This window comes from Abrus precatorius, unplaced genomic scaffold, assembly GCF_003935025.1.
Source record: "Abrus precatorius isolate BTA unplaced genomic scaffold, Abrus_2018 Scaffold11, whole genome shotgun sequence".
NCBI lineage: Eukaryota > Viridiplantae > Streptophyta > Magnoliopsida > Fabales > Fabaceae > Abrus > Abrus precatorius.
Genome location: NW_020874303.1, coordinates 25,830,873 through 25,858,798, shown reverse-complemented (window position 1 = coordinate 25,858,798; position 27,926 = coordinate 25,830,873). Strand labels below are relative to the sequence as shown.

The 27,926-nt window shown below is 33.6% G+C and overlaps 4 protein-coding genes across 8 annotated transcripts; 1 reads left to right on the top strand and 3 right to left on the bottom strand.

Annotated features, from left to right (window-relative positions):
• Positions 1-91: 91 nt before the first annotated feature.
• Positions 92-7,027, bottom strand: LOC113854648 (tRNA-specific adenosine deaminase TAD3). 4 transcript variants are annotated; one of them, XM_027485785.1, is made up of 10 exons: positions 6,846-7,027; positions 5,558-5,673; positions 5,425-5,469; positions 5,246-5,326; positions 4,034-4,155; positions 3,375-3,457; positions 2,368-2,464; positions 1,357-1,803; positions 711-823; positions 92-487 (listed from the first exon to the last, which is right to left on the bottom strand). In XM_027485785.1, the coding sequence occupies exons 2-10, from the start codon at positions 5,622-5,624 to the stop codon at positions 310-312; spliced, it is 1,233 nt and encodes a 410-aa protein (XP_027341586.1). In that variant the 5' UTR covers positions 5,625-5,673; positions 6,846-7,027; the 3' UTR covers positions 92-309. The 4 variants fall into 4 exon arrangements, with proteins under 4 accessions (XP_027341586.1, XP_027341587.1, XP_027341585.1 ...); XM_027485786.1 differs by having other exon boundaries at positions 5,246-5,319; positions 5,418-5,469; positions 5,558-5,650; XM_027485784.1 differs by having other exon boundaries at positions 5,558-5,650.
• A 1,929-nt stretch (positions 7,028-8,956) lies between these two features.
• LOC113854855 (pentatricopeptide repeat-containing protein At3g18970) lies at positions 8,957-12,083 on the bottom strand. 2 transcript variants are annotated; one of them, XR_003502805.1, is made up of 3 exons: positions 11,973-12,019; positions 9,186-11,125; positions 8,957-9,099 (listed from the first exon to the last, which is right to left on the bottom strand). XR_003502805.1 is itself a non-coding variant. In XM_027486131.1 (2 exons), the coding sequence occupies exon 2, from the start codon at positions 10,822-10,824 to the stop codon at positions 9,394-9,396; it is 1,431 nt and encodes a 476-aa protein (XP_027341932.1). In that variant the 5' UTR covers positions 10,825-11,475; positions 11,973-12,083; the 3' UTR covers positions 8,957-9,393. The 2 variants fall into 2 exon arrangements, 1 of the variants encoding a protein (XP_027341932.1); XM_027486131.1 differs by having other exon boundaries at positions 8,957-11,475; positions 11,973-12,083.
• Positions 12,084-12,264: 181 nt separating this feature from the next.
• LOC113854482 (outer envelope protein 80, chloroplastic-like) lies at positions 12,265-16,501 on the top strand. The gene is made up of 11 exons (XM_027485489.1): positions 12,265-12,443; positions 12,540-12,606; positions 12,726-12,761; positions 12,941-13,085; positions 13,309-13,467; positions 13,607-13,677; positions 13,756-13,834; positions 13,978-14,093; positions 14,290-14,437; positions 15,266-15,335; positions 15,965-16,501. The coding sequence occupies exons 1-11, from the start codon at positions 12,410-12,412 to the stop codon at positions 16,120-16,122; spliced, it is 1,083 nt and encodes a 360-aa protein (XP_027341290.1). The 5' UTR covers positions 12,265-12,409; the 3' UTR covers positions 16,123-16,501.
• A 6,364-nt stretch (positions 16,502-22,865) lies between these two features.
• LOC113854796 (glycosyltransferase BC10) lies at positions 22,866-25,840 on the bottom strand. The gene is made up of 2 exons (XM_027486025.1): positions 24,404-25,840; positions 22,866-23,573 (listed from the first exon to the last, which is right to left on the bottom strand). Exon 1 carries the CDS (start codon positions 25,508-25,510, stop codon positions 24,416-24,418), a length of 1,095 nt encoding a protein of 364 aa, XP_027341826.1. The 5' UTR covers positions 25,511-25,840; the 3' UTR covers positions 22,866-23,573; positions 24,404-24,415.
• Between the last annotated feature and the right edge of the window lie 2,086 nt (positions 25,841-27,926).

Below are 27,926 nucleotides of genomic sequence, written 5' to 3'. Positions count from 1 at the left end.
ACTATACTTCATTCGCAAAATTTCGGAAGATGTACTAGATTGGTAATGAGTTTAAACATAATCCAAATCTGAAAATATAGCTATGCTAGTACAAGGGCCAATCTGAACCTGTTTTACTTGACATTGACAAAGAATGCTCACAAAACCAACACAAAAATGAGAATCGGAAAGCAAGTAATATCATATTGCCGTTCTAACAATTAGAAAATTATCGAACATTCAAAATTCACGAATAAATATTCTCCCCCGCTAAAAAGCCTTCATTTTCTCTTAAGATGCAAGAGAAAATGAAGGGGCTTCCTCGGTTACTTAAGTATGACTTTTATGCAGGGCTTCTTCAGGTAACAAAACCCTGAAAACAGCATAATGATGATTTAAGCTCTTCTCTCCTTGTAATCTGTGAACACTACCCAAGGCACCGGCATTAGGATTTGGAAAAGCATAGAATATTCGCCTAATTCTCTGATGGACAAGGGCCATTGCACACCTGACATTATAGTGGAAGGCAAATTTAGATAAATATCTCAGAAATCAACTACTCTGGAAGAAGTATTTAACTATCTGAAAGTGAAACTTCACATAAAAGGAGAATCAGAAATAAAAAATTTCTCTCATTCTATGAATCAAAAAAGGGATTCCCTTCAAAGGAACACGGCATTCAACAGAGACAGAAGTGACTCAATATAGAAGTATTTTGTCTATCAGCTTACATTGTGCATGGTTCCCAAACAAGGTATATGTCATAGCCAGTGCACAAGTATGGTCGTGCTTGCAGCTGATCAGAAGTCTGACCATGAGAATTCAATTTATCATCATCCTCACCCTGAAATGTCATAATTCAATACCAAAATAAAGCTTTTAACATAACATACTAAATTGAAAATGATCAACAATATAATCAAGGGAAATGCCATTGCATATGTATTTTATGTTTGCATATTGCCAATACTGAATTTGGTTGAGATGCTTCAACAGGTCTAGATTATCTACAAGTAATTGTCATAGTTTTCCATTTGAACCATTATTCTGACAGTTGTCACAAAGATGATATACATGTTAAGTAAATGCACAGTTCTACCTTCTTTGCCCTTGGCACAATATCTACTCATTCAAATGATATTGCAAACCTAATAATAATATAATTCAGGAAGTCCATGATCTATCAAGGTCATAGGAAAACCTTCATAGAATTTCCTACAGAACAAGTTACAACAAACTAAGAAACTAACTACTGGAGTTTAAGATGTTCTTAATATTTTTAGTGGCATGGTTAACATTTCTTATGGGCAGCTGCAAACAAATTAAATTATACACCAGCCAGGTTCCTTAAATATACCCGATAGTAGGTAAACTTACATTTGTACATGCAGTTTTCTGTCTCTTTGCAGGAGAGCTAGTCCAAGAAGAATTCTGGCGATCCAATTCCAAATATTTTTCTTCACTGTTCCCCTCACTGGGAAAAAGACATCTATCCCTGGCAGCAGATGATTCTATAGCTACAATGGCAGCATGTTGCAAAGGGTGCAAATAATTTGAGCTCTGCAAATGATATTTCTTCTGAGCCCATTGCCAAGGATATAAACAAGCAACACCTGTATATGGTTGTTTGAGCTGTTTGGAGGAACTGTTTAAGTGCAATGGTTCTTGAGGATCAAATCTACTGGAAATAATAGAAGGGGAACTAAGTTCTGGCTTTCTAGAGCAGCTATTGTCTTTGCAATTGTTCCACGCATAAACCTGATCACGTGCACTTGAAATTAGTTGCTTAGCTGAGGGATCCACAATCAATGCAGCATTGACTACCTAAACAGATCAATTTTTTGGTAAGCAGCAGTTGAATGTTAAATCCAATAGTAGGACACTTTAACCAAAGCTAGCCTTTAATAATCAAAGGATACAACAATAACAACAACAACAACTAAGTCTTATCTGACCCGGTGAAGTTGGCTACATAAATCACACGATGCTTTGAGCTCGGTCAAAAATTAAACTTTTAGAAATTTGATTAATCAAACAATTTCTTTTAATAACTTCATCTAACGTTCTTTGGGTCTCCTTTGACTTCTCTTTATTGGAGTAAGAGTCATGCAATCTACTTTTCTTACTGATGTCTCCAAAAGTCTTATTTGAAAATGGTCAAATCACTTTAAACGATTTTCAATTATCTTTTCCATTATAGGTGCAACTCCAATATTCTCTCAATAGAGGGTAAGCAAGGGATAGAGGGATAAACATCAAAATAACTCAAGCAATTACTTTCTTAAGAGAAAAATAATGAGAAGAAAAGCAAAATAAATTTCCAGTCAGGTATGAAGGGTTATTTGATATGCACAAATTGTATGAAAAAGGCAAAACTTGAACATTTACCAAGTCATCAGATGTTGCCAACTCAACAGTTGATTGCATAAACTTTAAAATTGACTGCGAGTCCTCCTCGCTAAATCCAGTAATGCCATCAATGTTGCTGTAATTTGATTAAAAAAGTCAACCCAATATTACATGCAAAGTTTGCTATTACCATAGCAAGGTTGTGTGTTCTCATCCAGTAAGATTATTAACAAAAAGAAACATATAGGATGTTGAGATGTACAACCTATGTCATCGACAAAATTTCACTTGCCCAAAAAAAAAGTAAAATCAGCACGTTTAATGTGTTGGGTAAAATTCGATGATGATCAGATCAGGATTTTTCCTGTGTCAAATTGATGTAAAATTATAATATCTTAATGCATCAGAAGGTCCAAAAATGCACCCTACCTACTCCAATATTTACACAGCCAAATTTCAAAAAAATCCCCTTTGGTCCTTTCCCGGTCAAAATTTAAACTCCACTAGTTTTACCCAAAGAATATACAATGCTTACATACATTGAATAAAATTTTCATTCAAACTACTGGCAAACATACATATCAAATAGACAGACTATAATTACAAGAAATATCATGAAAATGTAAACAAGCTTAGGTTGCATATGAAAACTGAAAACAATAATTACACACGGCATATTATAAAAACAAGGGTGCTCAAATCACTTTATTATTTTCATCTAGGAGGCATTAGTAGATTCATACCAACTGTATGTATTACTAAGCCAACTAGACATACTTGCTAGCTTGTGATTCATAGATATAATCTTTTATAATAAGTGTCTTGCCAATCAGCTCATCAAGTTGAAGGAAGTATTCCTTGGAATCTTATTTAACAGTACATGTCATTTTGAAAAGCATTGTTTAATTCATCAGATGAAAGATTTCATATATATAATACAAGTACTTTCATATACTTATATGGAACCAAAAGTTTTGGAATGTTGATAAAAGGCAGCAATGACATTGCCAATAAAATAAATAAAAGGATAGTAATATGAAACTTACTAAGTCCTTGGGTGATAGGATGTTGGCCAAAATTTGCATTGTTCTTGCCACTCTTCTTTTGACGTTGCAGCATATTTGCAGACCTAAAATTTATTAAATTCAAATTTAATGCACAAACTAACTTACGCAAACACAACTAGGACCAAGAGTCCACAGGATTCCAACTAAGACTCAACAATCTTAGTCTTCCTTGACAGTGAAACCCTAAAAATGATCATTTAAATACCAAGCCCTAGAGCTAGCCACACAGCCACACATATCATTTGATCTACACCAAAAGCTACAACTTCATTCACTTATAAACTATGACTCCCGACATTAAGGTTTTGTTGTTTCTTTTAAATTGATGATTTAGTTAGTTAGCTTGACATGAAATCAAAATGAAGAAAAAATGTTGGTGCTTCAAAATTAAATTTTAATGATTAATGTAGTAACATATACTAAACAAAGTTATTTACATGAAAAGGACATCAGATTGCTTTGCAGCTTCATCACAACCACAATAATGAAACCAGATCAAGTCAAAACTTGTAATATTGTTTAGAAATCAATATCAAAATTTGATAAATTTTTTTATCTTATATCTTCCTGGGATCAAACCATAATCTACGCAAGCATTAACTAGTGCAAAAAGAAATGCAAAAATAACAAAGACCCACTTTTGTGATAAAAGGACTCAACTGATAGGAACTGATCAACTCCTGAAGATGCGGAGGCACACTATCCAATTGATTGTCACCTTCAGAGGCTAGACACAAGATCACCGATAGCTGTATTTGTCCTGTCAAACAATCACAGTGTCACCAGCAACTGACTTGGCCCATAAGCCATAGCTCATATTAACAGGGAATAAAGCAATGTAACTATATGTCAACTGCAGGTAACATTTTGCCTTTATGTTCTAAAGCAAAGAAGATCTAGCTCCAAGGGCAACAATGTAAAATGCTTGGTGTTAGTTAAACCATGAATTACTTGGTATTTATTTATATATCTCTTCAGTTCAATTGGATCATGGACAAAATTCCATAACAGTTGATTTTGGTTTCTCGGGATTGTAGGTTTTGTAGTACACACACACATATTCCAATAACATTGTTTCACAGCCAAGAATCTTTTCTCTTTCTGTTGTCACTAACTTTAGCACCTAGTTGGGAGAGTTTGATCATTTCTTTCAGGATTTAGCTTCTCTGAAGTGAGAGATGCACTCTAGAAGTGACATGCAGAGTTATAACCATCAACAGTTGAAATTATGATAAAATATATACACCAGTTTTAAAAATTATGAATTTATTAAAATCTCAACCCTTAATTTTCCAATTGAGGATTATAACTTTGCACTTTATCCTTTAAAGTAAACCCCACTGGCCCTCACTCCATAGAGTCGATTCCACTCTCTTAAATGGTCTTGTAAAGAATCACCACACAATCAATCCCATTTGTATCAGAAAAATTGCTTGCTTGCATAAATAGTGATTTTAAATATTTTGGCACCTTGGCTACATGAGAAGCTAAGTTATCAATCCTACAAGTACATGGTATCTTCCAGTATCTAAAGCAATTTATATGAGATTCTTTTTTTTCTACAAAGAAAACTATGTTTTCAATTAAAAATATGTTTAAAACAGTTATAAAAAACACAAGTTTTCAAAATAAAATAAAATCCTAATGTAATATTTTTAATAATTTTTTTTATAAACCAAAATTTATAACTTTAGAAGAAAACTCTAAATTACAAAATTAAATTGATTTTAAGTTGAAGCAAACAGATCTAATTTTTCATTTTCTTAAAAGTGAGAAAAAGAAAAGAATATTTTTCCTCACAAATAATATGAGGGGGAAAGAAAAGAGTTTCAACAATGATATCCATCCACCTCCTTCAAGAACTTTCTTCTGAATTCGTTTCACATGACGGAGATCTTCGAGTGGAGCTATTTGATTCAAACGCCTAACAAAAAATATTTAAGCAGCTTCCATAGATCAGTTCACAAAGCACACATAGCTGAAGCAAAGACAGCAAGATTTTGGTGAAGAGTGGGGGTTAACCTCAAAATTTGGTTGGCATGCTTAGGGTCAATGGCCGAAGCAAAAATACACACTGCACAGAAACAAAGCACCACTTTTTCAATTAAGTGAATTTCAACAAGAAACGAAAAGCTCCTAGTAAAGGGTTTTGGTAACATGACCAGTGGGTTGGTGGTGAAGGTCATGAGGCTGCTTGTCTGGGACATGTACAATCAAGTGGTTATTCATCGTTTTCAGTTCTTGTTCTGCTTCCCCTGGAATTCGACGTTGAATAGAGCTGTCAGCCAGGTTAGCTCAACATTGTGAAAAAATTCAACCAAAACGGTATGGGTCAGTTTAGTTGCAAGGCCAAATTCAGCCAACCTGACTCAACCCACATAGGCGGTAAGTGAAATGGATTGGTTCAACATAATCAAAGAAAACAACTAAAAAATAAACAACATAAAACAAAACAAAAAGAAGATAAAATATAAAACCAAACAATCATTAATTTTTGACATTATGTTAGAAAATTTTGACAAATGCATATTTAAATAATACTCGGCTCTGCAGAAAACAAAACCAGTACCAAAAAATAGTATGGTGATATAAGAAAAAAAAAATGAAGAATAAATTAATTTTCCAACAGATTCTTAGATTACATCACGTCATGTAACTTTGACAAAGTTTACTAAAATGAACAAAGTTATTGTAGTAGAATGATCACGGTGCTTAATAGCATTTTGTTCAGTACTCTGTATGATTATATTTTACATGGGAAAATGCCAGAGGTAAAGGCACGCATTCTTTCGCACTGGCACTCATTATAACATATGTCCATTTCTCAAAAATCAGTCGTAGTATCATGGATTTCCTCCTCCTAATCCATCTTTGAGAATTTTCAGTAAAAAAAAAATTATCCAGCAGCATCACAAATTAAACGATAGGTGGTATTATCTGCAATCTAGAAAAAAGAAGAGAGTTGTACTAATGCAATGTCAAATACATCGAGTAAAGTAAAGAGATTGTACATGACTTAGAAGCTTCATCAAATCCAATTTAGGAGAGTATGAAAAAATACATCGTGTAAATTACGAGGTGAGCAACAAGGAGACTTGGTAGTCGCTACACTATACTCTACTAGTTCGAGTAAATTTGTGGTCATCTAAAATATATCACAACCCACAACCAATTTTCACACTACAACACCAATAAATTATCATAAGTAAATAGAACCAATTCAACATCGTTGAACTGTTTTCGTAATCAGCATCGTTCATGGCTAAACTATGGGCGGAACATTTAAAAGTTAAAGCCAATGATAACAGTCAGCAAAAAGACATAAAGCACGACGGATGCCAACATCGTGGTAACAAAAGTATTAGGGGAAGGCTTCAGGTTCAGAAAACATCATTATAGGTGAACGATGAAAGCCAATGGAGAACAGAAAATGAATTGCGCATGAAATACCTTAAGTGTGCGTAACTCTTCCCTAGCCGTGTAGTTCACACTGAGTCTCTGAAGGAGGAAGAAGGTCGGAAATCGCGCCGGCGCCGTCGTCGCCAACGGTGAGGAGAGTGCGGTGCGGCGTCGAGGTCGCAGATGGATGGGGAGGCTGCCTGTGCGTGTGTTACAGTTGGGGAAGAATGAGTGTGTAAAAAATGGCTAAGCCCGATTCGCTTGGACTCGGCCATTATCATATGGCCCAATAGCTTAGTCATTGGCGTGTCAGACCCAAAAAAAATGCATTTTCTCATAAAGACTGGATTGATTTCGTAGTTAACTTCGTTTCATGTTGTTGGTTTTTCTCTTTTAAGATTTATTTTTATTTTGTAAAGGTGAAAAAAATTTATTGGAAACTGTAACAATACTTCCTTCCATGATTTTCAATACAATTGTTCTATTTTTAAAAAAAAAATTGTAAAATTTAATGCCCATTGGTTTAATGTTCCTTTGTAAAGAGCTTGATTAGTTTGTCGTTAAGAAGCTTTGAAATCAATTTTCGACGAATAATAAAAAAAAAAAAAACACAGCCGTAAAACTTTTACTTTAATTCACGGCCATCGTTGGATTTGTTTGAGTAAACTTTATTGCATTGATTCAACGCAAATACAGATGGAGACAAACTTGAACTATTGAAAGAGTTGGTGATTGCTATATTCTTTGTTCTTTTTGTGAGCATTGTACTTATAGAGTCGATTTGTTTTCTTGTATGTTTTATGTACGGGGTTTAGCCAAATGTATACCCTTGTTGCATTGAATGAAATGTTAAAAAATTATTCAAACCATGAAAATGCATAGAGAGATGTGATTGATCCATTTAATTTTGACTAGTCCCGCGCTTTGTTGAAATTATCTTCTTACCATTGGCAAGTAAATATGGACTTGCTAAACATAGAGATGGTAGTTAACTCGTTGAGAATGGACAATTCCACATTTCACCATCACCAAGATATATACATGCAGCGGTTGGATTCAGTTTCTTTTATTTTATTATAATTTTTTCTTAGTTGAGAATATACAGAATAGTAATATTAGTTGAGCAACAATTATCTTTTGTTCCAAGGTATGGAATAGTTACTTATTTGAAGACCAGGAAGCTTAGAATTTCACCTTCTTTCCACCTTCCATAAAATCTCTCCAACTGGATAATGAATTGTGTTAATTTATCCATCTTTTTATGGTATATGTTCTTTTCATAAGAAAAAACACACTGCATCCCAACAAAATTCACTGCAGATTTTAATAGGCCAGTTAGACACACGAAAGAATGTTCCTACTCGTCATTCGAATTTTTTTTCAATAATATTTTAGGACTTATAATTTCAAAATTATTGCACCTAATTTTATCTTAATAAAACACATTATTATGAATATATATATATATATATATATATATATATATATATATATATATATGAGAAGTGTAACTCTTTCCGTATAGTTCTAGGCTTGATTAATTCTGATGTATAATGATAAACATTTTATGGTATAATAGAAGATGTGCCCTCGATAATTATCTTTACTGATTCGTGCTACATTTTGGAACTCAAATTATGCCTTTGTTTTTTTCCAGTCCCTGCAATGCAAAGGTTTATATTTTATTGTTTTCATTTGATAGGAAGTTAGGAGACTGACGTGCGTTAGACCGTTGCTAAGGTTTTCGGATCAAAAGCAGAAGAAGCATACACCAAAAAATAGAATGAATGGGTATTTCATCAGAAAAAAGAAAAAAAGAACTATAATAATTAGCTTCCTATGGTCTAAATTTATATTAGCCTAATTTAGATAAATTTATACAAAAATAATTATGAGAGAAGAAATTTTAAAGGGAAATAAATTAAATCTTTCTCATCAATTAAAATCAACATATATCCTTCATTTTTTTTAAAATAATTAAAAAATTAAAAGACTATAAACTAATTTTAACTTGTAGAAACAATTTAATTTATTTTACTTTCTTATTTTTGTCTCCTATAAATATTTATTAAGAAGTTATTCCAATTTAACCATTGTTTTCCTTCCTTCCAATATTAAGGGTTTATTTTATTGAGATATCAATTTACACTTTTGTATGGGTGACATCCGAAAATACTCAGACAGAAAAGAAAAAGGACTTGCGGGAAGGAAAGTGCAGGTTATCCAACTGAGTGGCCATTTAGTACAATCTGTGCAGGTTTCATCGAATGCTCAGCCTCAAAATCCGTCCTCTCTAGTGTTCGTTCTACTGAGTCTCGTGAATTTTAATGAAACCAGTAACTTGTGATAAATAGAAAAAAGCTAAGAAATAATACTATAGTAATATCATACCTGTATATCAGTAGATATCTTGTTCGGTTATACACATCCTTGCATATATTGCTGTTTGGACATCTCATATTTCCAATTTGTTGACGAAGAGTATTTTTGCCATACTCTGTATAATCGCTGCTATTTCTACTATTGTTTTTCTTTGTTTGATGGGTTTATTGTCTTGCAAGCATAATTTTAAAAAGATAAAACAAATATCAACTTATAATTACAACACAGCCACGCTGACAGTTTGAACAGAGCTAGAACCAGCTTTATTCACAATTCTCTTGGCTTTCATTTTGTTCCTTACAGTTTCAACATCGTCCCACCTTTCTGCTAAAGCATAAACATTTGACAGAGCTACATAGTCCTCGCTCTTCGGAGCTAACACGGTACAACTCTGCTCTTCTAACTGGATAAGAAGCTTCCCCACCTTCTCTCCCCGGACAACATCCCCATGAATCTTGCATGAACCAAGGAAACTCCTCCATATTACAGTATCAGGATTAATTGGCATTCCCAAGATAAAATCATAAGCTTCCTTTAACTTTCCAGCACGACCAAGAAGGTCAACAATGCAACCATAATGTTGAATCTGAGGCATCACACCAAACTTCCTCTTCATTTCATGGAACAATTGAAGGCCTTCTTCCACGAGCCCACCGTGGCAACAAGCTGACAATAAGCTTGTAAAAGTTGCTTCACTCGGCTTCACACCATAAGTTCCCATTTTATATAAAATCTCCAAGGCTTCTTTGCCTCTCCCATGGATGGCTAGGCCAGTAGTCATCGCTGTCCAAGTCAAGATATTCTTCTCATTCATTCGCCAGAAGACAGATAAGGCACTGTCAAGACATCCACATTTTGAGTACATATCCACAAGCCCAGTGCCTATAAACACATCATCTTCGGGAGCACACACTATTTTTTCTGCAAACCCATGTATGCAAGCACCAGTTTCCAGCACACCCAATTGAGAAGCCGCTGAAAGCACAGAAACTATGGTAGTATCTGTTGGTTTAACTCCACTCACATCAATCAACATGTAATTAAACAAAGACAATGCATTAAGAGCACATTTCTTATTTCCTTCCTTTAGGGAACAATAACCTGTTATCATAGCATTCCAGGTAACACTGCTTCTTTTTGGCATTTCATCAAACACACTTCGGGCTGAGATAATATCTTTGTTGTTTGCATAGAAGTGTATTGTGGTAGTTGGAAGCAAAATATTTGACTCAAACCCATGTTTTACTATCAAGGCATGTAGTTGTCTACCTACCCATAAAGTTGAAGCTGAAGGAGAACGAGCACAAGCTCCAAGAACAAAATTGTAGGTGTAATCATCGAAAAACAAGACTCCCCTGGAAAACTCATTTTGGAAAATAAGAATAGAATAATTGGGATGAACACATCTTATCAAAGTATTGAAGAGAAACAAGTCTGGCTTGTCGACGTACTGGAACACCAAATGTGCCTTATTGGCAATGTGCTGATATGGGGACCTACAATAATGCTCAATTAACTTGGCCAAGAAGGTGGGAGATTTCAGTCCATTAATGATTAATTGGGCATGAATTTGCTTTATATTGTTGGTCAATTTGGGAAAAGAATACAAGAAAGAAATGCATCTAAGTCTTGGAAGGCAGCTCAGCATGAGGCAAATTACAACCCGTAAAAGAAATTAAAAATCTTGGCTTAAGAAATTCATTTGATGTTTGAAGGTTTTCTGTGTTATATAATTTCACCTTCATTTGACAACTCATATAGAACTTCTGAAGTTTTATCTGCAGATCATAAATGGCAGACAATGCTGATGTAGAGCCCTACAAATCTGTTGGGGTAGCACCATCCCCATATCCAAGCACTCCGGTGTTTCTATCCAATTCTGATCGAAAACCTTCATCGATTTCATCCTCATTCATCTGAGAAGATCCTTGACTCAATTCAGTTGAGACCTGATAGGCATTTGAGTCAATTCTTCATTTAAAAACAGCTAACCATAAGAAATAATGTACACAATTACCAAAATCAAATATAAGTACCATATACAATTCACCGAAGCAAAATAACAATTTCTTTATTTATTTGGTCAAAATGAATAAATATGGAAGACTCCCAACTTTATGCAAGTTAATTTCCAATCAAAAGAACAAGCCAGAGTAAAAAATCCAATAAGCATTACGATTGTCCATCATTCAAGCACAGCACATTTACTCTGCTTTTTTTTCAGCCCTTTTGGGCCATGCACTTTTGTTCATACACGTTACGATTGTGCATTTTCTTTCCGGGTCATGCACTAAGATCCCTGAAAATGAATGTCAAAAAGAAATTGTGATGCTACTTTAACATTGCTTTTATTCAATTCCTCCATCACTACTATCAATAGCAAAAGCATGGAGCAAATCAAGAGAACAGTTCCCCTGGGCTTCAGTCCCAGTAACTTTGCACTTTCTTAATTTAAGAATCACATGCGGCTAATTGAAGATAATTTATTCCTCACCTGAACACAGTAGCTGCATTTAGATATATGTCTAGTGTCTACTATTTCACCTCCAATCAAAACATTCATTCTGATTTTGCTAAATTATCAGTCACCTATGGCTCATTACTATCACAAAACTTAAGAAAACGATGCTCTCAAAACCTAACCGTAACGCACCCAATTACGAATTTAAACGAAGAAGGTTACACAAAACTATGAAATGCATTTGATTAAATGAACAGGACCATACATATCAACGCAATATTAATGAAGGTAGTAACAGCTAACAATGAAATATCAGAGAAAGCGAGAAAAGTTACCTCTGTCAAGTACAAACTATGGAGTTGAATTCGCGAGTTGCAGAAAGGAATCGCAATATAGCGGAAGCTATATGCTTGGGCGCGTATGGAGAAGAATGTCGAGAATGGCTTAGCCCAATTGCACATGTGGACTGGGCCATTATATAAGGCCCAATAGCTTAGTAATTGGTGTGTCAGTCACGTGCAAGTGCAATGGGCGTGGAGTGTGGAGAAGCGAAAAGGATAACAGAAGTTGGAAGCGAGGAACAAAATAAACTCAACATAACATCCTTCGTTGGTTGGTGTTTTGCCAACGTTACAAAACAAAACGCCGCTTTGTCTTCACTGCACGCATTACGCATACCATATACTATATAATCTTTCAAATGTTTGGGACTCTCGTGTTGGTTCAATTTTTGTGTGTCTGTTAATTTAATGGTTGATGCTTGTTTGATGGGATGGGAGCTCAGAAGAGCATCCATGCTGGCAAAGGTTAGACTAAATATACAAAAGCTTTGTTTGTTTACATTTTTACATAACCGTGTTTTGATATAAGTGTTTTTTCTCTCTGTTTGAGTGGTTTTACAGCAAAGATTGACGTTAATGTTGATTTTACTCACAAGCTATGCGCTTCTTTGATGCTCCCTACCCTCAGGTTTGTGCTGACTGCATTTTACTCAGCACTGTCTTTGAAAATTATTTTTTAAAATTTATTTATATGTTTAAACTCATAAATATCATTCCGGTTTGGTGTTTTGCCTTTTCCCCTAACAGGAGTTCTGGAAGTCCACTTTCACTGGTAATTGGGAGGTAACACTCTTAGTTTTCTTCCTTGTTTTGTCATTTCATGTGAGTGGAATCTTGGTTGGATCTGAATGGCAAAATTTTGAAACTCGATAAGTTTGTGTTATGCTTTGTGTTGAGGGTATTGGTTCTCTCAGAATTGTGTAACGAGGAGTTAAAAAAACTTTTTTTGGTTTTCTGAATAGTCTTTGCATCAAACACCCAAATTTGTTTGGGGGAAGTGAGAAGCTCGATGTTTCGTGGGACAAGGGTCTATACGATTCGAATGTCTTAGTTGCCTATAGAAGACCACGGCCGGAATGGCTTGCTCAGCAGTCTTTTGTATTGCAGGTTGTGTTTTTTTTTTTAATCATTGTATCATATGAAATGGTTGATGATACAAGGTCATGGATGTACAAGAAGTTTATTTTTAAATGGAATTCTCTTTGTGACTTCTGGAGACCTCAAGTTAAATTTAAGTTTTTTCAATCTATAAAACCTACTAATTTGGGGGAAATTTTGTAGCAGATTCTGAATTTCTACTTGTCTCACTTTTTTTTTTATTCTATTCCAGCATTCTCTTTCACCTGAGATTGGGGTCCATGGTATCCCTGTAAACAATTTCTCCCGCTCAGGAAGTGGAGGTGTAAATTTATCTCGACTTTCAGTGGGACTGGACCTGAAGGAACCTGCTAGTTCAAAATGGAGCTGCACAACCGGCTTAAAGTTTGAGGTTCAGCTGGACTTTTCATGAATCTGTGATACTATTAAAGCCAAACCAATGTGTTTTTTTTTTTTATTATTTACATTTCCCTTTGATTTGCTTGTAGGCTAATTGGAAACTAATATTGTAAATGTAAACCATGGTGCAGCATGTTCGTCCGATGAATGACAATGGTCGCTCTATAACTAGAGATTATGATGGGTTTCCTTTGACTTGCAGGTAATTAAGGATTCTAGTATTCTAGTTCTCAAGATATTGAACTGATTTTGATCATATGATGTACATTGCTTGATGCAGTGGCAATGCACATGACAGTATGGTAGTGTTAAAGCAAGAGTCTCGATTTGCAAAGGCGAATGATAATAGCTTTTTTCATGTAATAATATATATTCCTATTTCCAGTTTGCTTCCAAGTTCCTTTATAAAAGTTATTGCGAATCAATTAGTTGCATATGTGTTCTTATCACAAAAGAAATCATTGTGAATGTATTCCACTGACACAATTCCCGTATTTTTCAGTTTAATCTTCAAATAGAACAAGGTATTCCAGTTCTTTCTAAATGGATAATCTTCAATCGATTTAAATTTGTTGCTTCAAAAGGAATCAAACTTGGACCAGCATTTCTCTTGACAAGGTTGGTATTTCCTGACATTTGAAGTGGATAATTCTTTTTCTATTTGACATGGTTAAGAGACCTGAAAGGATAAGTACTATGTGCATTCTGAGAAACAATCTGTTATCTCCATTTCCTCTTTGTGTTGCTTGACAAACAGTTAACTGTGCCAGTATATCCTTTATATGGTTATCATCCCAATCTTTTCTTGTGACAGACTTATAGGTGGCTCAATTGTTGGGGACATGGCTCCTTATCAAGCTTTTGCCATTGGAGGGCCTGGGAGTGTGCGAGGGTATGGTGAAGGAGCAGTTGGATCTGGTCGATCATGTCTGGTGGCTAATAGTGAACTCACACTCCCTTTGGTACGTGATAGCATAATGAACAGCAACCTATAATGTAAAATTGGACAGATTTGTATTTTCCTTTACCTAAGACATTCTTAAACGGCTAAACTTTTCTTTCTTTGATAAAAAAACTTGGTTTCTTCAAAGTTTTGTTTCGTCTAGTGCTACTGTGTCTAGTCAGGTGTTGACCCATTGTTCACCATTTTTGGAAAAAACTGCTTCTACTTTTGTTGTTGAAATATCCAACATCTCTGGTTTTAGTGAATGTTTAGCATTTATGGTAATATATATCCCCATTTGGAAAGAGGTTGACAGGATCATGCAGCATATTCACCATCTTCTTTGGCCTCTTGTTTGTGGCTTTGTGCTTTGCTCATGGTATATTGGTTTTAAAGTTTGAAGTCCTACTGTTAGGTGTCATCTCTTCCTTAATAAATCAAAAAGTTTAAGGTTGCTATCATTCTGTTGAAATTTTCTTGTTCTTAAGACTGATTTAAAGAAACCATTTTCTTTTGTGTGATCTTTTGGAACTGAAATTCTATTTAATTTATAAGAGTTAGCGTATCCTGCCTTCCCACTATGCTTTCACAAGTTGCAATTATTAATGCCTTGTATATGATTGTAAATGTAATATTGCTGAGATCCATTGTTGCCAGGCATGCCTAACCTCTAAACAAACATAGAAAGTATGCATTAACTAACTTCATCTCTTCCATTGAAATTATTTTTGCTTCATGCACGCCTGACAGACAAAATTAAACGCATGCACATTTTCTTTTTAATTTTATTATATTTATTGTTGAAATGAAATGCTCTATACTAAATTACTTTATATCTTTACTATAGAATAAGATGTTGGAAGGTGCCATTTTCTTGGATTGTGGAACAGACTTGCGGTCTGGTCATCTTGTACCTGGTGAGTCATGTTATTCTGCTCAAAATACTCAAATAACTTGCATATTTACATTTCTGTAGTAGGACACATTCATTACAGGCCTTCTCCATATTATTCTATTATCTGTTTTTGTATCTAGTACTGACCATACATAAAAGCTCCATTTTGATTTATTTTGTGGAAGTGGAATAGTAAAGGAAATTGTATGGGCCAATACAAAACTATGTAAATGATTCTTATTCTGTTTTTTCTGTGGTAGGTAGAAGTTGCTAGGAACCATTATAGTTGAAAAAATGGGCTGCACTTATAAGAAAACAAGAGTTAGACCATAACATGGAGTAACAAATATTCCTCATATTTTAGAGTTCTTTCCATACCCAAGCCTTGGAACAAATTCTATGTCTTTTAAATGGGACGGTCATATAAATCCTTAATTAGAGCAGTTGATCCAACATTAGCCATTATATTTCAGTTGCACTTTACTGTGTTGATTTTTTTTTTCTGGTGCAGGGGTGTTTTTGTTGTAGCTTCTGATTTGCTTTCTTCTGTTTTTATCTTAAATTGATCTACTCAATGATGTTTATTTTTGAGTTTTTAGCCCAGACCCATATCAAATGTGCTCTCATAGTGTTGATCTCTTGGAAATTCAGGAAATCCAGCCTTAAGGCAGCGTAAACCAGGATCTGGAGTTGGACTGGGATATGGACTGCGATTTAAATCACACCTCGGTCATTTTCAAGTTGATTATGCCATTAATGCATTTCAGCAGAGAACTCTCTATTTTGGCCTCAGCAACCTTGCTTCTTGAGATCTCTAGACCCGGAGGTTGCAGAACTCTAATGCATTCCCTGAGTGCATGGCTCATACAAAAGATGGAACGGTGAAGCTACCAAAGCTGCAGCAATATTATGTCTTCAATTCATAGCTGCATCAAATTTATGAACTGTTCTCTCTGTTTCTAACTCCACAGTATATTTTGCACGTGGAGAGAGAAATCAGCGTTATATTCTTTTTCATACAATTCATGATAATTGGAGACTTGCTTAGCATTTTTGCAAGGCTCTTGGATTTTGGAAATGAGTGCAGACAGGTTGATTATTTATTGTAGATGGCCTTCAACCAGAAGGAAATAAGATTGTGTTCTTGCACAAGAATGAAAGCATAGAAAACTATTGCTACGTGTTTTGTCAACAGGGTTCCCCTTGGGCCATCATAATCTGTGATTTGGTAGTATACTTCGTAATCAAGCCAGTTAAAGAGGCTATGGTCGCGTGTGTGTAAGATGAGGGGAAAAAGAACTTGCAGTCTACAAAAACTTATAAATTATTAACGTGTATGGTTATGAACCATAAATTTGATAAGTAAAAAAATGTCAACTATTAACGAATTGAGGTGGTAAATAGCAGCAGTCACAAAGTTATGAATGAACCCCACTCAGGATCTTAACCTTTCGAGCATGAGCAAAAGAGTGTGCCTCTCGCCTTTAACACTTCATGCGGGTCATGCAACGTTTGTTTTTTAGCTTATTGCGGTTTTACTTTATCTTTCAGGGTAACTAAACATGCTCCATTTCATCACGTTTGTGGGGGCGTGTTTTGAAGCATCTCAGCATGACTGATCATATACTGTAAATGTCACTCCAATCACATTGAAATGATTATTTTAAAGCTCCTTGGTTTCTTGTAAATTTTTTAGGCTAAAACTATAGCAATAGGCAAAAAATTTTGGGAAGAAGAGATAAAAGCAGGTAGGTTTTTATAAAATATACAGGTGGTAAACAAATATATAGCATAGTTCTCTCTATATTCAGAGTCAAACATGGATTCGGTATAACCAATATGTTAAGGTGAATGCTTTGGAAAGTCACGATCTCTAGCATGCATTATTAATCTTTGAATTCCAGCTAGATTTGTTGGAAATACCAAAACAATTACCATCTTTTTGTGATTTAAGAAGGACCAAGTTTACAAAAGTAGGATTACAACAATTTGAGAAGGACCATGTTTGGAAAAGTAGGATTGCTAGGTTGGTGCTGGACCAACTCTCAACTTAAGAAGGAAAAATCACACGATCAAATTTAGAAAAGTAGAATTACAACTCATTCTCACTTTATAGCTCTTGATTGCTTCTAATCCTTTTCTTCAATCCCACAAAAGCCCCCTTTATATAAAGGGAGAAGGTGAGATGTGGCTTCTTCTAAGAATGGATTAACCCTTTGATTGGATTAATGTTGGCCCAACATGACACGAGTTGTGAGAAAAGATCTATGACAAAGATTAGCTAACGCACAAATGACCGGTAACATCAAAAGGAAGCAAATTTTTCACTTTCATGAGACGGAGTTATCAAACAATACATCCAAACAATAAGTGAATATTAAATACCTCTTCACAATTCTAAGGTCATTAAAAAATGTCTCCACGTTCAAGATAAATACGTATGTTCACAAGAGTCAAGGATAAAACTCTGAAGTCTTGAAATTTTGAACTTTTAGTTTTCATACAGTTGATATCATCAAGATTATCAATAGATTGCGGGTTATGAAAAAAAAATTACCACTTCCACTTTTATGCATAAGAAATAACTACTAAATTTTTTTCATCCTAAATATAAGAAACAAGTACTCTTTTTCAAATGTATTAATTGTTAGTTCATTTTATATTCTTATTTATTAACGTAAATACAATTATTCATTTAATATAAAACATACTAATTTGACCATTTATTATCATGAGTTTTTTTAAAATAGGATATAAATTTATGATATATTACCATTTATTAGTCTTACTAAATTAACTATTTGTTTTTTATAAATACCACTGAAGTATTTAAGTTATAGGTCAATAGTGAAGAGACTCCCAACAAGACTTCTTATATGCTTTTTTCAAATAAAATAAGATCTCATTGTTTAGATTTGTAGACAACGGTCTGTTAGGTGTAAAAAAGTTGTCATAGACCTATGTCTTATGATGCTCATGAAGTAAATCAAACGTCAACTGCATTTTAATTATCTAAGGCCTTATAACTATACTAGAATCTCGTACTTCTAATTTACTCTCTTGTTTTATATTCTGTAATATGATTTTAACGCAATTGTATAGGTTAATTTCTCAATGTTACCGTGAGATTTATGATAAATTTTGTATATCTAACACACTTCTTTTATCAGACTTTTAATAAATAAATAAAGTTATCAATACTACAGTAGCATAAATTTGTTGCTTTGAGAATATTTTAATAAAAGCTTAATTATATTTTTTTTGTAAATTTAACACATTTTATAATAAATTTTTATAAAATTTTTTGTTAAAATTTAGCTTCTAAAAATTAAAAAGTTATGATTTAGTATATGCTGTTAACTTCTCTCTATTACTGTCATGTGACATATTATGTTATTTATTTTATTATTTAAAATAAATATTTTAAAAAATTGATAATAAAGATTAAATCCTAATTTTTTAATATTTTAGGAACTAAATATTTAAAAAAATTATAAAAATTTATTATAAAATACTCTATTTATAAAGATAAAGACATAATTAAACTTTTAATAAACTAATATGAAGAATTTTTCATAATATCAAAGGAGTCCAACAATGTCCTTCCTTTTACCCTTGCAAATTAAGGATAGATTTCAACACTTCTCTTTTAGGTCGTAAAATCAAGTATGCTGCTCTCAAGTTCGAAGTGACAAATACATCATGGTTTTAAATTAAACAATACACTTGAGAAGAAATAGTAATGAAAGTGAAAGAATAAGAGAAGAATTTTTAACAATGATATTTTACCCAATAATTATAAGTTTCTTTTTAACCTTTTAAAAGAAACCAAATCGGAGGTGATAGTCATGATTTTGATATCCTAAACTACAAAAATAAATAGATGAATGATTAGCACTGGTCACTTAGTTCGGCGAGAAAGCACGGTCAAGTGAATGCTAGAAATTTAACAAACCTTGCCCACAAAGCTGTAATCGCTGGGGTATCAAAATATAGAACAAAAATATCAATCAGTAATCTTCCACTAAACAAATTAATTTATACGGATTTACGGTATGCTTCTTTTTAAGTTTTTATTCTAAATCTAAAATATTTATATTTTAACTTACTTGTTTGAATCAATTATAAATAATTATCTTAAATATATTTTTATATTGGATTCAAATTAAAATTTATATACACAATACACACATATATGTGTAGTTATTAGAGGAATTGAAAGTATGACTTATGTCATTATCAAGATTAACAAACAATCAACGAAATTAAATGTGCAACCGATACCTTCTTATTTAGCTTAACTTTCTTTGTATTAATTATGACAATGGGGCAAGGTGAGACAAGGACATGTTTTAAAATTTGGATTCAGTGAAATTAAAAGAGTGTTGTTAGTTTGATCAAATGTAAAATACTAGTACTTTATGTTTTGAACCATGTGTAATTTATATAAATTGCAAAGTACTGGTATTTTAGATCCAATTGCATTAATAACACCCTTTTTTTAATATACTGAATCTAGGTCTCATGGCTTTGCTCTCCTTGTCTCATTCCCTATTAAACCCAACTCCATTTTCTATGGGATCGGAAAAATCTACGAGCAATCCATTTCAGCTTATTTATGTTCCTAATTCAACCCAGTTTATATATATATGAAACAAATTTTAGCTAGATAATAATAGAAATAAACATTAAAAAATAAAGAATAAAAATTTTAAAACTAAATCATATTTTGACAAAATATGTGATTTCAATTTTATTGTCAAACTATTATTATAATTTAAATTACTAATTACTATACTAATTTATCCATTTTTTTAGTCATGATGAGAAGCAATACTATAAGGACAAAGTTAATAATAATTCTTTTTAATAAATATTTTCTCTTTTTATTTTTTATTAATACTCTCAAGACCTTAATTATTACTTGCCTTATAAAAAAATTTAGAATGTGGAACTAAAATACTCTCTCTCTCTCTCTCTCTCTCTCTCTCTCTCTCTCTCTCTCTCTCTCTCTCTCTCTCTCTCTCTCTATTATCTACCCACGTCCGTTTTCACAAATTGGAAAAACTGAAACTAAACCTAGTCAAAACATATTTTTCCACTCAACATTGACTTGAGAAGAACAGATATCCGCGAGTTTGAATTTAATTATCATCGGTACTTCGTATATTTACTTCATTACATTTTCATTTAATGTCATCAACCTTTCATTTTGCTTGACCAGACAAGGGTTTTTTAGTCCTCCCAAGAATAGTTAGATTCCACGCTTCAAAAACTACGGAAACGTGTTCTGTTCTAACTTCTGAGTTAGAATTGGAAAACCACCTCTCTCGAAAGACATGTTTAATATGCCTATAGATCGTTAGGTTGAATTATTTCTCAACTATTAGTGATATAGTTTTATTAAATTGTAAATTTTATGTTGAGTCCGCTAAATAGTGTGAACACTTTACTATTATTGGTGTTGCGATGAATTTTTTAACGACAGAAAGTATATAAAAAGTTGTCAAAGATATGAAAAGTATAATTTCTGTCGTGTCAAAAAGGGCCAATGATTAAATGCATAATTGTCTTCTTTGATTATTTGCTTCTGTTTTCAGGAAGGTGAAGATCACATGTGCCTCCACAATGGTATACATTTCTTTCAGCTCAAGCGAAACTCGGCAAAAAGCCAAAAAGAGCATAGTTTATTCTTTCCCCTTCTTTTTCTTATGAATTTGCAAAAGAAATTGTATAGAACCTGACCAACTAATTTTGGTACCTTTGCGTCGCGCTTTCACGAGCATTTTTTTAAATATATAAACAACCTTTAATAATGGTTCATTTTTCAAGTGAAATTCGGGATCAATGCCAAAATTTGGTGGCAAGTAAACAACTTACCTACCCTTTTCTGCTATTCCTACTCCCCAACCAATCCGCAAGTTAAAAGAGCATCAGCTGATTTAAGCAACCATTTATAATACTAACAAGTTCTTAAAACTACTTCCTCTTTAGATTAATTTTTCTTAAGCAGTCTATTATTTTATAAAGGTTAAGGTTAATAAAATCAAACTTTATTTTATAAAATTTGTATCTAAAACGTTCAAATTTTGCGTTAAATAAAATTAAACATGTCATTATTTAGATTATTAAACACCGACATCGGAAAAAGTGTTCATCACACGTTACTACATTTGTCTAGTTTCGCATTATGAGATCAGAGATTACGTAAAAATAAAGAAATTCAGGGATTATGTGTTACAAGCTAACAAAGTACAAGAACTTGATCTCTTGTTCGAGCCGACACATGTTTACTACTTGTTTGAATTTATGTTATTTGATTCAAAGTTATTTTAATATTATTAATTATAATTTTATGTTGAATTTGGTTTATAGAATTTTTAACATGTTTTTAAACATGCACTTAAATCGTCGAAAGAAAAAAAATTATTATATTTTCTCAATATTATTTTTACTATTTTAAAAATAAAAATATATTAAAACTTTTTATTGAACAGTTAAAAAATTTGCAAGATTAAAAGATGAATAATTTTATAATTTTGTTAATTTAGTTCTAAGTTAAATTTAAACATCTAGAAATAATAAATTATATTAATATATATATATATATATATATATATTATACTTTTGTAACTTCAATGTAATAAATGTATTTTCTAAAATAAAAATTTAAGATTAACAAAATCAATAGTTATAAATCCTTTTAATATGCTTGTAAATTCTCGTATTATTAAATAAAAAGTATTAAATATTTTTATATTTTCAAAATAAAAAATATTTTTATTTAATATAAAATAATTAGATTGTTACAAAGATTTATAAAATGATATAAAAAAAGTAATTTTTTCAAAGTGTTTTAAGACGCATTATAAACAATAAATAAATAAATATTTATTAAAAATTATATTGATATTTTAAATTTTATGATATCACTGTCTTTGTAAAAAAAAAAAATTGATTGTATATATTCTTATAATGTATTTTAAAACCACGATAGAAGAATTGTATAAAAAAATTCATAAAAGATAGGAGATTTAAAATTACAAAAAAGGAAACATGGAGGCCAACTGTGTTTGTGTGGGCCCTGTTACGGCAAATAAAACAAAGGGATGCGACTTTATCGTCCTTGGCAGTGGCGCATCCCTAAATGGTAATGTTGGGTTGGGTCCCCTTTTGTTGACACCACCGACAACTTCAAATTTGTCGCGACTCACATGCTTATTTATGATGATCAATTGATGATGCTCATGCTCGAGTTTAATTAAATATATTATGAATTTAAACAGTTAATTAATAGCTATTTGTACAAGGCCATCGCCGCTTCCGCGAAACCTGATTGCTTTCACTTTTCAGACTGCAAATGATATTCATGTGGTGCCAAAAAAAGAAGTGCAAATGAACACAGTCGAGCGACTACACCAAAGTCCCCGTGATTATAGTCCAATCTTTATAAGCATGACCAAAAAATAATAATACATATCTCGCGTTATAAGAATAAATAATATTTCGATGATATAACTCATTCTAGCTACCCAAAGGAAAGAATCTGATCCCATAACTACTACACACAAATTATGCACGATGATGTATTTATTCTTTTATATATTTATCCAATACAATGAAAATTTGATACTTTTCTTTTCAAAGAAGGGATCGTAGACTAATAGAAAGACACAAAAAGAACTAAAAAAAAAATAGACAGCCAGTGGAATCGAGAAACAGGAGATGAAAATAGCAGGGTTGCAAAGGGAACAGCGGGAAAATGGAGAAGCAATTGGCCAAATTTGGGCATAGCATCTTTTTTTTTTTTCTCTCTTTCCAATAATTCCAGCCACTGTTGCTCAAGTTTTGGCACAGTAGCTATTTTTTCGTCCAAAAGTAGTAACATTGTAGGCCTTTTTTACCAATGTTTTTACGAGACTCATATGTACAAAACCAGTCCACAAAAGGCAAAACTACGTACATAATCCTCTATAGCAATTACTTAAGCACTTGCACCAACTAAATACACTTGACTAGAGCACCCGGTTTTCTTTTTTCAACTCAGGCAGGTGTTTACCTGTTTCTTGGCTTTCTATTTTGATTTGAGCCCTCGTCAACGTAATCTTGAGTCTCTCAATTTCGGAGTTCCAAGTATTATATAAGGATGTGGGCCGTTCGTGCCTCTTCAAACTATACACCCCCGTCAAGCTACATTCACAGCAACAGCAAGCAATATCATCTTATTCTCACCATAAATCTCTTCACCGACCTTTTCCACCTGCCAGAATAAAATTTTGACAGAACAAAGTTATCTCAACGGCAGAATCTAACACAAAAATTAATTTTAAAAAAATCACACAAGATAGGGAATGCAATACATACTACTTCAGATTTGGCTAGCCCAAGTATTCATTTATCAACTACAGTTTTCACCAAAAAGAATATAAAGCACATACTAGTCTAGCCCCACGATTTTGACATTCAGAACAGAATACAACTACAGGACGTCATAAACCCTTTTTTTTTCTCATCTCAAAGCAAGACATGAACACCGCAAATGCCAAAAGTAATTGAACTCTCCACAAACTGAAAGAGAACCCCGTTCCCAAGAAAGCATTGATCCACATATAGACATACATATGCCAAAAAGAAAATTTGAAGTCCCTCCAAAACTCACTGCCCCCCAATCTTAAACAGGCTTTCATTCCTACCTGGGTCTGTGTTTGGAAAAAAAATGAAAAATTTATAAACCTATATTTGGTGCACAAATTAAAATTAGTAATGACGTTAAAGTAAATTAAACTAAACGTTAATCTAAATACATTCAAACATGAATCCAAACATGTTATAAAGAGGAAACCTCTTAAATATCATGGAATATTTTGAAGAAAAGCACACAACACCAGCATCAAGCTCAGATCCTAACACACATATAAAGCTGAAAAAGGACACATCCATTCTTCAACTAAGAGTGCAAATTGACATCAGCAAAGTTCCCAACTTTTTGACCACCCAACAATCTGTGACTCACAAACCCCAACACACTGTATCCAATCCATCGCTAACCGCAGCTAACACTAACAAATCACACTTAAAAAAACAACGTACCGAGTTAATTTTTCAATCCCTGAAAATGACAGATTTGGCAATGCGCAACAAGGGTTCCAAGCAATCAGGGGTGAATTTCCGGGCAAATAAGTAAGACTCGGAATGATTGGACTTTCGCAGCCGGAGAATGAGCTCCGACGACACCTCAGCCGGCCGATATGTATACGGGTGACCATTGACGGTGCCGGTCCAATTAACTCTGGTGAGGGTGTACTTAGTACACCCATCCAGATCCATCATGGAAAATAGCGTGGGAAAATAATGCTCCTCTGGGTAGCACTCGTCTTCACGGTAACAGGGGATCTTGAATTTCCTCCAAAGGGTTCGGTCCTCGATGACAAGCAAAGCGTGGCGACGAGTGAGGGTGAAGAACTGAGATCCAACGCGGAACTGATCAAAGGGAACTTCTGGCATCATAGCAAAACGACCCCTAGCGACGTAGCGTTTCCATAGTTTTGGGGAATCGGAGAGAATTTCGAGGAAGCTTTTGTATTGAAGGCGAACACCGAAGCGAGAGGAATCAGGGTCGGAGGAATCGAAGGTTGGGGAAAGGAAGAGGGAGCGGTAGAGGTAGGTGAAGGAGTGGAGCGGGATGCAGTGTTGGGAGAGAAGGGCGAAGTAGGCGTTGGCGGGGTCGTCGAGGAGGGCGGTGGCGAGGAGGCGGCGCGTGGCGGAGATGAGAGTGGGGGAGGCCCGGAAGGTGCGTTTGGCGGGGATGAATTTGTTGGCAAAAAGGGGGGAAAGGGGGCGCGTGAGGTTGACGGAAGGGTCTGCGTGGATGTAAATGTTGAAGAGGTTTTTCGGGATGTTGTGGAAAAAGAGGTCCCAGAGAGGGGAAAAATGGAGATCGGAATTAGTAAGGAAGAGGAAAGCGATTTTCAGGGAGGGTTTTTTGGAGGAAAGGTGAAAGAATTTTGAAGGGTTATTGTTTGGGTTGGAATTAGAGTGTGCGATGGCGCGGTTGAAGAGGTTGATATCATCGAGTTCATCGGACGGGGAAATGGGGATTGTGTGAGGATGAGGAGGGAGAATTCGCGGTGCGAGGAAGAAGAGAATTGGGAGAGAGAGAAGAAGAGAGAATGTCAGAACAAATGGGGTTGAAAACATCGAGTTTGGGGCAATCCTCAATTGAGGGAAAATGCTCCACTGCCACACTCCGACGCCGACTCGTTGAGAATGGTCTGGAATTGTGATTGCTAATTGCTATTTTGAAAAGGGGATTTCAGGGGTTAGGGTTAGGGTTCGTCGTTTTGTTAATGTTTTTTGGGGGGGTTTGAGTGAGTAGGGTTGGTTGGAATATGGAGAGAAAAAAAGGGTTGAGGTTTGTTTGATGAAGAAGAGTTGAGAAGATGATGAATTTGGTTGGGGGGTGGGTACAACCTACGGAGGGGTTGGGATTTTTCTTTATTCCACTGTAACTGCTGGATGTTACCGTACAACAAGTAACGCCGTTTATTTCTTTCGGGAATTCAAATTTCATAACCGTAAAAACAAAATATGAAACTACTTACGGATACTTTTCGCCCATCGTTAACAATAACCAATTTTCGCCCATCGTTAACAATAACCATGTTACTTAAACCTAACCCCCAAATCGTATTCCGTAACATTCTACTTTTAGAAAAACGATCGTCAGAAATTCTTGCCCAGAGTGATTTAATAAGGATTTTATTTTTAACGAAACAGAGTCGTTTTATGTTGATGAGTGACGGAAAATGTAAAAATTAATTATTATTTTTTAGCAAAAAAATTATGTTTGAATATATATTACGAATACCTAAATAGCATTTAATTTTGTATCAACGCATTGTTTGATAAACTTAATTATGTCACTAACTACATTATTAAGTACACATGTAATATTTTTTTGGAATTATGCTGCATTAAAATCAAATTCAATTAATAATAATTGAATGGAAATTAATCAAAGAATTGAAAAGGCATCAAATTGCGCTGACTTTGGGAAGGACATATCACGAATCTCCTCTTTCGTAGATCCGATTTTAGTTACCAGTTTTTTTAATGAATGTTTAAAGGTATATAAAAAATTAATTAACATTATTTTTAAAAATTATACAATATTTAGTAGTATAAATATATTAGATTTTGTAATTATCTTTCAATAAAAATATTACATATACATTTTTATTATTTATTTCAATAAATCCTAAAAAATAATTTAATTAATTAAATTGAAACGCGTCCGTCGTGCAGCTGCTTTGCTGGATCTGCTTCTCATTGTGACTGGCTGACTGCAGGGGGTTTTAAATAAATTGAACCCAAATTTCAGGCATTTATTTATTTGCATATCCTTATCAATCACATCCCATCACTCGTTTTTCAATCTAAAAAGACGTCATAGTCCAAACAGCAAAACCAAAACTACAACCTTAATTGTACAGTGAACGTATGCAGAAAATAAAACATGATCAAATAATTAAGGGTATTTTGCCGTTTTAGGGTTAATTTGAAAAAACTTATTTAAATAAAGTTTCATGAAAATAAATTTTTGGTCTAGAGTTGGGATTCACGTGGCAAGAGAATTGTCACTCTTTTGGACAATACCAATTAAACGCTAAAAAAAAATTAAAATAATTCAAAAAAAATCACAGATAGGGAAGAAAAGGAGACACTTATGTAAATCGTAGGAGTGTCGGCTGGTTCATAACCATCTTTAGTGTTGGCTGGTCCAGAGTCATCTTCAGTGTCGACTCGTTCAGAGCCGTCTTCAGTGTCGGCTGGTACAGAGCCGACTTCAGTGTCGGCTGCGTCAGGAATGACACAACCGTGATTGGTCCACGTGACATTGCAGTTTGACTGTTTAGGCGTGGCTCGTTCTTCCTCTTTTCTTCTTCTTCGTTAGCGTATCAGTTGCATAACATTCATTTCAGGCTCCTGAAAAAAAAATAGCATTGCCTACGTTTGTTGGGTCTGAATTTTCAGAAATTTGAAGAAAAAATTATTATAAGGTAAAAATAATAATAAATCAAATATAATTTAGTTTTTAAATATGAGATTGCATGCATTTTACATTGAGATTATGGTGCAGGTCATTTTCTGGGTGAGTGGGTGGCGGTCGGTGGAGTTCCTGAAGAAGAAAGTATATATTCTATTTAGTCTAGCGCAGGTGCACAATTATTTTTTTGTTTTTTAATATTTAAAAAATTAATTTCTATATTTTGTTAGATATAAAATTTTAGATAATGCTATTAAAAATTATATAATATAACTATTATTGTTTTATAATTAGTTGTTTAAAAATGTATTAAATATAAATTATAGTAATCCATAATATGTATTTAATTATTAAATAACAAGAAAAATTTTGATTGTAATAAATTGATAAATTAAGAGGAAAGAAAAATATATATATATAAATAAATATAGTTTAAAAAATTGAAAAACATGATAATGAAAAATATATATTCACATGCAGTAAAAATATTAAATAATAAATGTAAGAGAAATAAAAATTTTTGTTCTTTGCATAGTAGATTGATATATAAAAAAATTTGTTGACAAA